The sequence below is a fragment of the Tachyglossus aculeatus genome, chromosome 2, assembly GCF_015852505.1.
Source record: "Tachyglossus aculeatus isolate mTacAcu1 chromosome 2, mTacAcu1.pri, whole genome shotgun sequence".
NCBI lineage: Eukaryota > Metazoa > Chordata > Mammalia > Monotremata > Tachyglossidae > Tachyglossus > Tachyglossus aculeatus.
In genome coordinates, this window is record NC_052067.1 from 63,683,311 (window position 1) to 63,693,736 (window position 10,426).

General features: G+C 45.8%; 1 protein-coding gene across 5 annotated transcripts in view; it reads right to left on the minus strand.

Moving 5' to 3' along the window:
• Positions 1-9,967, minus strand: part of ARID1B (AT-rich interaction domain 1B) — a 541,437-nt gene extending 531,470 nt beyond the window's left edge. For 3 of the 5 annotated variants that reach the window (XM_038762806.1, XM_038762800.1, XM_038762793.1), the window contains exon 1: positions 8,383-9,966. In XM_038762806.1, the coding sequence (XP_038618734.1) occupies positions 8,383-9,909 (1,527 nt within the window). In that variant the 5' untranslated portion in view covers positions 9,910-9,966. Of the gene's footprint in view, positions 1-8,382 lie in introns of all 5 variants that reach the window. The other 2 variants (XM_038762779.1, XM_038762785.1) reach the window with 1 other exon arrangement.
• Between the last annotated feature and the right edge of the window lie 459 nt (positions 9,968-10,426).

Consider the following 10,426-nt stretch of genomic DNA (forward strand, 5'->3'; position numbering starts at 1 on the left):
AAAGACGACTGGTTAGGGTTCTAAGTTTTTTTGTTTGTTTTTTTTTATGAAGAGGTTAAACAAGACAAGTTTGCCTGTTACTGTATAATGCACTACCAACTAGGAACCCAAAAGTTGGACATGAAAAAGAAGCAAAGAAAAAAATGCATACTCTTTTCACTGTTCCATTACATGGCAAGAGGGAAAAAAGGGGAGGGGGAGGGGAAGGAAATAGGGCATGATAAAGTGGTTGAGGTTTTCTTCTTGATTTTCATCAAATAAGGCTTCATATGCAGTCATCTAATAGAGAATGACTTCTTGCCTAGTACATAAGGTTCTCCAAATCGTGCTTTTATCAAAGCCCAAATGAAATAGTGAAAAGCATCACTTTTGAAAGATTGTCAGCAGAGGCAGGATCTAGTTTAATTCAAAATGACTGTCTGGCTGTGACAGATCTATTCCAGACTTTGCTGCCATCCACCTAATTTCACTGACAGCATTAATACACTATTTGCACGTGGGGCCATCTCCAAGATTTAAAGGACCCTGTTCTGCCTTTTAGGAATAACATAATACAGGGAAATACTGAATTTCTTTACTCAATCCAATTGTTAATATTGGTAAACTCTTTTACAGTCTCAAGCCTGGTGCATACAGAGAAGCTTTGGTTTTTATAACAAGACAAAAAAATAAGGCCCACTAGTTCGGACCTAAGGCTGGGGCAGAGCAAATGCCTAGGATCACAATGGCATTTAGTCATTAGAACTTGGGGCCCATCACTGCTTGGTGCTAAGGGAAGCAGGCAGCAGTGGCTTTAAAAAAAAAACAAAACCCAGCCCAGATTGGGGGAGGGAGGGAGGGAAGCTTTGTGTCACCACCTCTGCAGACACACCCTCCAATCTGTCCCAAGACTAGGGTTTCTGTTGCTGTTGCCTGCTTCACCTGGCTCCAAGGCAGCCTGGTTTCCCATCTCAGAAGCATTGCAGCCCCCACTGGCCACTCCGTCTCTGGCAAGGGTTGCCGCCACTGAAGCTGGCTACATCTGCTTGCCCCACAAAAGCTCCGCCTCCCATCAGACACACCATTCAAAGGCCGGAGCAACCTCCAAAGGCAAACACACTTCTGACCTGGTGGAGGGGCCAGGTGAGGTTGGCCAGTTATTTATGCTGGTCAGTCAAGCTCTCTGATGGTCTGTCCTGTCAATCAATCACATTTATTGAGCATTTACTGTGTGCAGAGGACTGCACTAAGCGCTTGGGAGAGTTCAATATAACAGAATTGGTAGACACATTCGCTGCCCAAAATGAGCATAGAGTCTCAAGGTACAGACACAGCACCACACACCTTCTGATCTGATATTTTTATTTCAAGCACCCAGAGTCCCGACTGGACTTTAGGTTTCTGTAAGGCAGGGAACTTGTCTACCAAGTTTATTGTACTGTCCTCTTGCAAGTGCTTTGTACAGTGCTGTGCACACCATAATCAATCCATCATATTTGTTGAGTGCTTACTATGTGCAGAACACTGTACTAAATGGCTAGAAGAGTACAATACAACAGAATTAGCAGACACACTCCTTGCCCATTGAGTGACTGGTGTGTGTTTTGCAGCTTTAAGTGCAGCCTGTATTCTAAAGAACCAGGGAGGGGGGAACACAATGACCCTGAGAGACACTCCAGGCTTCGGTGGCCCTGAGCATACATTCCTAAAAATGGGGGGGGGGGGGGACGACCGGGGTGTGTGTGTGTGTGCGCACATGCATGCGTGTGCACACGCATGTGTCTACCTTATGCAGGGCTCAAGGTCACACATGTGACATCAAAGCATCTCCTCGTCCAGTATCCACAACAATCACCAGTGGACACCATGGGCAAGATTGGTGCAATCATTCCACTGGCATTCCCTCATCACTCCCTTCCTTCGTTCTTGTTCAAAAAGGTAGAAAAAAAATTTCACACTCAAGAGTTTGAGTCCAGGTCACAATTCTGTTTGTAAAAAGTATTCAGTTTCTCTCACGTTCATGGAAGTCAAAATACTGCTTCTCAAAAATAAAATCTTACAGCAGTGTGGCTTCGCATTAAGAGCACGGGCTAGAGAGTCGGAGGATGTGGGTTCTAATCCCGCCTCCACTACTTGTCTGCTGAGTGACCTTGGGCAAGTCACTTAACTTCTCTGTGCCTCAGTTGCCTTATCTGGAAAATGGGGATTAAAAATGTGAGCCCCAAGTGGGACAACCTAACTACCTTGTATCTACCCCAGAGCTTAGAACAGTGCTTGGCACATAGCAGGGGCTTCAATACCATTATTATTATTATTACTATTATATTATTATTATTATTATTATTATTATGAGTCCTACTTAGGCCCTCTTTGCAAACAACAAGGAATGGAAATGAGATTGATCCTGACACATACCATGTTTCAAACTCTAAATTACACTTTAATCTGCCAAACATCAAGTTATTTTTTTAATGGCATTTATGAAGCACTTACTATGTGCAAAGCACTGTTCTAAGCGCTGGGGAGGTTACAAGGTGATCGGGTTGTCCCACGGGGGGCTCACAGTCTTAATCTCCATTTTACAGATGAGGTAACTGAGGCACAGAGAAGTTAAGTGACTTGTCCAAAGGCACCCAGCTGATTCACTCAACCGTATTTAATAAGCACTTACTGTGTGCAGAGCACTGTACTAAGTGCTTGGGTCACCACCATACTGAGCCTGAAAATGGCTAATAGGGTCAGCACCACATTATATTATCAACACTCTTCCACCTTTCCGGATTTTAGCACCAGGCATTCTAACTCCAAAACGAAATGCTTCTTACACATTCTTATCAATTTTCTAAAACTAGTTGGAAAATCTCAATGGTACCCTGGAAGTTGAAATTATAATTTATTCAGCCAGCCACCCATTCAACAAAAAATATGCACGTAATACAATGTAAACAGCCTGAAAATTTGGAAATTCAGAATGTAGAAAACACTCTTAGATTTTCAAATATATTCTGGTGAGTTAGCAGTTCTGCCTATTACAGCTAAACATTACAGGGAGTTAAAGCTTGGGATGCTCAAGCCCTTGGCAGGCATAGACAGCCAGTGTGGTAACAGTGCTTTACATATCCACAGAGAGAATCTCTCAGAACCCCCTGAGAAACAGCACGTTTCAAAAAAAGACATTGAAATGTAAAACTGAATCCATGTCCAAAAAAACAAGCCATATATGTGGCCTGAAGTATAAACATAACTTATTTCTGTGTCACCGCTGAGGCCTTGAAGATCCATACTGAAAACTTGATCGGCAGAAAAAAAAAAATCGAAGTTCAAATCCTTCAGAATCATCTCCACATAAGTGTTGTTTTAAGAATCACAAAGCAGTTCTGTCACATAAGCTATATCTGTCTTTATATTTAGAAATCCAGAAGCATCCAGAAAAACAAAACAAAACAAAAAGACCAGCCCTTCCCACAAATTTGGATCTGAGCATCATGCACCCATTAACCTACTATTCAGTTGTCAAACCTGCTCATCAATCACACAGTATACATTCACTCATTCATTCAATCGTATTTATTGAGTACTTACTGTGTGCAGAGCATTGTACTAAGCGCTTGGGAAGTATAAGTCGGCAACATATAGAGACGGTCCCTACCCAACAACGGGCTCACAGTCTAGAAGGGGGAGACAGACAACAAAATAAAACACATAGCCAGGTGTCAAAATCATCTTAACAAATAGAATTAAAGCTATATGCACATCATTAACAAAATAAATAGAATAGTAAATATGTACAAGTAAAATAGAGTAATAAATCTGTACAAATATGTACAAGTGCTGTGGGGAGGGGAGGAGGCAAGGGTAAACTTCAGATCCATACTCCTAAACCCACCTGATAAATAAGTCCTTGAACAATATTACCAGTCTGTGTCCCTCCAGCCTATTGAAATCAATTAAACCACTATTATTTTCTACTAGCTTGGCAAAAATTGTTACTAGTCGACAAATGTCCAAAGCAACTGCCACCTAGAGCTGCCTCAAATCTTACCAGGCAAGCAAACCCCATAATAACAAGGTGCAAGAAGGAACTGAAACCTCCAACCTATTTTACGCGATTTTCTGAAAAATATGTATGTACACCAGTGAGAGCCTCAAAAAGGATATTCAACTAACCACACACTTTTGAGCTGGACACCTGAGAACTTATTATTTATAATGTAGTTATTTATATGCTAGGGCAAATAACTCCATTTTCTCACTATTTCTAAAGAAACACTGTATTGTGTGACATTAGCAAAAGTGATCTGTTGTAGGACAGATTAAATACAGCTATGGTCCCATCAGGTTTTTGAGATATCTTCTATTCTAATGAGTAAAACTAGGTTGGTGTGGGCAACCATGACAAAAAAATTAAACCTTCATAAAGGCCACCCAAATAAGCCACCGTATATCCCTGTCGTAAAAAGGTATGGGCAAGACGTCCCAACGTAAATACGACGAAGTATACATCAACTGGGTGAAAAATAACAACAATTAGTGTCAGGGAAATACAAATTTAGTGTCTGTGATATACTAGTGAAAAGGTCAATAATCCAAAATAGACAGTGAGCAAATACATCCTTTTCTTAAATTATTTGTCACACAATGTGACATTCCCAACAAAAGTAACAACAATCATACTAATTATAGTGCTATCCTAGCTCCTCTAGGAAGGGCATTATACCGCATATGTTTTTGTTCTTCCTTTCTTTCACTAGAATAGGCCTTTTTCTATGAGCTAGAGAAGCAAATCCTGTCTCCATACTGGAAAAACAGGTGAAACACAACCATCCAAATTTCCCAACCAGAATGTTTTTAAGGTGTTTTTTTATATATCAGCTAGTTTAAGATTTGACTGCAGAGAGGGTGGTGGGGGAGTGGTGGAAAGCTACTGACCTGAGAATTATATTAAAAAGAGAGAAACGCCAACAGGCAAAAATCATACCCACAGCTTGCTCGCAGCTTCCGGCATTGTATCCCCCTGTCCATCACCTTTTTTGATGTACAAGACAGGTTTTCCTCTAGATCCTCTATTCTAAAAATCTGGACTTCAATCAGCACTTGTACCACACACAAAAATGTGATTCAAAAAAAAAAACATCTTCGATGCATACGTGTAGATAGGTATGCCCGAACCATCTGTCAAGGCTGATCTATTCTGCATGCAGTTCCTCACATAGATAGAAACCCAAGAAGCTATACACTTAAAACAAAATATTATATTTCTTATTTTAAAAATACATATGCCCTTTAATAACTACCTATTTTTCATGTTATATGGGGCATCTTTTGTTCCCAATTGCCAAAAAAAAAAATTACAGGCAGTCACATTTTCCTTAAAAGACACAAATGAAAAAGAAAACAGAACCAGTTTGAAATAAATAGAAATCATCTAACAAGCTGCCAATGTTAAAATTATAACATTCAGGATTCCATTCTGGGGGGTGGGAGGCGGGGCCAAATACCATTTCTTCTTACAGATATTAACCAACGTGCCATGCCCCACCAGAACTTAAAAAGCCCCTCGTCCCAAACATAAACCCACATTAATCTTGAAACCTTTGACCAGAAAGGACCTGGATCCATAAATCCAAACATGTATTTCCAAGGGTTCGTCCTGAAGACATCGATTAATTTATTTTCCATTCCATTAGAAATAAAATACTTGGAGCAATTTATGCCATGAGAAAAATACCACATAGTAGTAGCTTCCTACCTCCACCTGCCTTGAATACGTTTGTTTTTGGCTTTTTAAGCTGTTAATTTTAAGCCACCTCTCTTTAAAAGGAAGCTGACAACGCACATCTTTTTTTAATTAATTACATGAGGTTATACATATGGAGCTTCATTACTTTCTGGCTCCTCACCCCTTTTACCAGTGCAATCAAAAACAGAAAAGGAGGAAAGACTAACCTTCTTAAAATGAGTCTTATCTACTCCCCATCCCCCACCCGGCAATCAGGAATAGAAAAAAAAAACCAAATGCAACTGAAAGTACAACTCGGTTGTAAAGATTTGTGGGCAATGGGCAACAACGTTCAGTCTGCCCAAGGTTCACGTTATTATTTATTAAGGTCAGGCCATCATTCAGTGACGAGGAGGATCTTTTCTGGTACATGATCGTTTTCCCTGACCATTTTCTAAATATGGGCACCCTAAAATCAAACTAAATCGAGGAAAACCAAATTATGGGCACCGGTATTTTTCCATCAGATTAAAATCTAAAAGGCTTTAATAAGGTGTCTGTCCAAGAAAGAACGATTGGGAGGACACGTACGGCTAACATACGGAATACTGCTTCTCTTGGTAATTATTCCGTAGCCTACTGACGAAAAACTCAGATTCACTGATCAACCAAAAGAGGCTGAAAACTCCTGATGCTTTTTGTGTTCCTTCCCAATCAAAAGCAGAAGACTTTCAATATCAAGCTTCATCAGATGAAATGATCAAAAGATAAAATGTTGATCAGTTGAATCATCGTTTATTTTCTCTTTGGTTGCTTAAAGAAAAATGAAACTTTTTAAATCACTGCCTGTTTTTGTTTGCTTGTTTTAAGGATGTTAATCACCGTCTAACATCAAAGCCTCACACGGACTCCCAAAATGAAACTTCCATGAATATACACCACAGAAGACAATATGAGCAAACTGAAAATTTTCGTTATCACGAATGCTTCATTATCAAAAACACTGCATTTCCACATCTTGCAAAATTATATTTTGGGTCACATTCGGACCCAGCGATGAGATTTACAGAGATTATGGATTGGAAAAAAAAATTACAAATAATCAGCAGAAGTTCTATTATAAATAGCCATCCCATGCCAAGTTTCACGACTACAGTTCACTCTTTTAACTCCTGAAATACAGGATAGAGAAAGGTGTCACTGCAGAAGAAGTGATTTTCTCTCTCTCTCCTCTCTCTCTTTTTAATCGAGGTAACTTCTAGATCTATTGGTCTCCAGCATGCGTCGGTGCCCGAGTCCATCTCCCATCTGTAAACGCCTGTTGATTATTCCAGCTTCTGGTCAAAATATCTTAATCTAGCATCTAAGAGTGCTAGAGTTCCAGTTATTATTTGTGGCAAGAATTTTGGTGACTGTACTGCTCAGCACTTCTATTTACATCAGCAGTGCTAAATGCCCAATGGTGAGAGGGGAGCCAATCAGATGGCAGATTAGATGTCAACTCGGAGGCAGCTGTCTGGAGACTATTACAGCCAGTTTACCTCCACAATTCAAATTCCAAACCCTGCAAAGGAGATCGAGTCAAGTCTTTAAGCTCAGTGTGCTCGCGGGAAGCATCCAGGCTGCAGAACACTTCCTAATCGAGCTGGAGGACGCGGGGGAGGGTGGCAGAGAGGCAATCGAAATAAATAACGACCCCAAATGATGCCCTATCTGCCGATCAGGTCGCTTATTGGAGTCACCTCTTACGATATACGGACTCTCGGGGAAGGGACAAGTACAACTCATCCCAAGTGGGGCCCTTCCGAGAAGCTCCTTGAAAAACGACTTTATTCTAGGCAAGCTCGAAACCCAATTCTCATTTCGCGGCCTCTATTAGGCCGACTAAAACGCACTTTGCAACGTTTCCCCTCACACGGTTTGCCACTTAGCACTAGTTTGTTACAGAACGAGCGTTCGAAAAGAAAGAAGCAATCCTCTGGACCGCCAACGCTTTTCATCACGAGGCTTCGTAACTAGGATTTTTTAAATCCCTTCCCTTCGCAAAAGCGATCTATTTCTTCGTGTTGTTTTCGACCCTCAACCTCATGAGCAATAATCAGGCCTGGTAATGGAGAACAGAAAGAGTTCTTCGTGCCTTGCTGGGTTCGGGCGTTTTCTTGATGCTAATGGAGAAGAATGGTCAGTATTTATTTCCAGAATCTACCGGCTAAGGGGCTATTTTGTTCCAAAAGCGAGTTGAATCTGCCACCCACAACTGTTTTCGACAGTTCTGTCTTCGAACTCCTAATGTAATGTGTGTGTGTGGGGGGGGGGGGGGGGGAAGGAGAGAAAAAAAAAGTGCGATTGGAAATTGGGTAATAAAATTGCGTGTTATTTTCACTGGTGAAACCAACCTCTAATGCCCCCCCGGCCTAATCGGAGTCAGACATTGTGTGTTTCCAAAACCTGGCTATCGAGGCAGCTAGGAGTTAAAATGGCTTTAGGAATCTACCCCCGCCTCCCTCCCGGAAAGAAAAAGAAGAAGAAAAAAAAAAACACACACGCACACTTTCACTCACAGACACACACACACACACGCAAACACACACAAAAGTAAATTGGAAAGCAAGAAACTAAGCCGCATAGAGATTTCCGAACCATTTCGAGCCCGGCAGGAAGGCCCCGGTTTCCCTCGTAGTTACCTGGGATCTGCTGATGGCCTGTCCAGTGTTTCCAGGGCTCATAGCTGGGTGATTTCTTTGTTGTGCGGCTCCCCAGCCTGGGTTTGCAGTTCCGTACTGGGCGCCCATGTCTTTGCCCATGCCCATGCTCATGCCCGCCGCCGCCTGCTGGCTGCCCGGCCCGGCCCCGGCCCCGGCCTGGGGCTGAGCCTGCTGCTGCGGCGGCGGCGGCGGGGCGTTGGGATTGGCGTAATCGGGGTAACTGCTGCCATAGCTCCGCATCATGGGGCTGGGGGAGGTGAGCAGCTGGTTGAGGGTCGGGGTGGCCCCCGAAGGGTGCTGGTTCTGCCCGGAGAAGCGCTGGAAACCCCCCGCGGCGGAGGTGGAGGCAGCCTTGCCCAGACTGGCGGCAGCCCCGCCGCCGCCGCCGCCGCTCCCGCCGCCGCCCGGGCCCATCATCGTGCTGCTGCTGCCCTGCTGCCTCGGGGAGCTCAGCACCCCGTAGCCAGAGGACGAGCCCCCATAGCCGCCTGCTCCCGCTCCTCCCGCTGCTGCTGCCGCTGCTGGTGCGGCCGCCACTGCTCCTCCTCCTCCTCCTCCTCCCCCCGCACTCCCTCCTCCTCCTCCTCCTGCCGCCGCCGCCGCCGCTCCTCCACCTCCCGCGCCCGGCCGGCTGTAGCCGGGGTAATGGTTGTACTGGCTGGTGGGGTACCCTGCATGGGAGTTGTGCAAGGGGTCCGCGCCGCCGGGGGCCGGGGGCCCTAACCCCAGCCCGGGGCTTTGTTGTCCGCCATGTTGATCAAAGCAAGGCCCCGTTCGGCCGCCGCTCGCGGGGGCAGCGCCGCCGTAGTAATGATTAAACTCTGAGGCGCCGGACGGGCCGCCGCCGAGGCTACCCAGGCTACCGAGGCCAACGCCGCCCGGCCGCCGCTGCTGCTGTTGCTGCTGCTCCTGCTGCGCGCCCAAAGCCCCCAGGCTCGGGGGGTCGTACCGGCCGCCCAACGGCTCCCCCATCTTAGTCGGGGGCTCGTCCTCTTCACCCGAACGGCTCAGAACGGGCTGCACCCGATTCCCCAAAACACTGTCCTTTCCTCCGCCTCCATGTTGTTGCTGCTGCTGCTGCTGCTCCATGGCCGCCCCGGGCCGAGCAGCGCCGCTGCCACCCGCTCCGCTCATGCCGTTGGTGGTGGTGGTGTTGGGCATGGGATGGTCCTGCTCCTGTTGTTGGAATTGGTTTAGCTGGTGCTGTAGTGTGTGGTGGTGGTGGTGGTGGAGGAGGAGGAGATGGTGAGGATGCTGATGGTGGTGGTGGGCATGATGGTGGTGGTGCGGGTGGGGAGGCGCAGCGAGGGGATCGCCAACGTTTTTCAGTTTGTGGTTGGGGAGCAGCCCCGTCTCCATGGCCGAGGAGGAGGAAGAGGATGATAAAACCGCGGCGTTTCCACTTTCCTCCGGAGCCGACTCCGACCCTACGCTTTTAGTGTTATTAGGACCGCCGGAGGAGGAGGAGGCGGTCGCCGCCGCCGCCTTGCTCGCTTTACTGGCCATGTTCGGCCCATGATGTTGGTGGCGGAGGGGAGCGGCGGGGTCCGGACGGCTGGCTCCCCCGCCGGACCCGCAGCCCGAGCCCCCCCGCCAAGGGGCCCGAGCCCCGATCCGACGGAGCCGGCGGCGGGGGGTGCCCTCCCTTACTACAGCCGTTGGCCCCCTCCGGGCCGGAGGCTGCTTGTGCGGCCATGATTATTGCAACATTGCAAGACAGTTTGGCCCCCAAGGTTTAAAAACAAAAACAGCAACCAAAACAAAACAACAACAAAATAAGTGTGTGTTGGGGGAGAGAAACTGTCAAAAACTTTTTAATCCACGGTAACTTGTCCTAATCCACATTCCTCCCCCCCCCCCATTAAAGCAGCCCCCAAAGTCCTTGATTGGAGATTTACAGGTGGGCATAACGCCTTATGGTCTATGCCTGATTTCACGTGGAAGGTTGGGTCTCAGGGTTTTGTTTGTTGTTGTTGTTTTTTTGGTTCAGGTTTAAATGAAACTTTTTTTCTGCTTCTTTTCC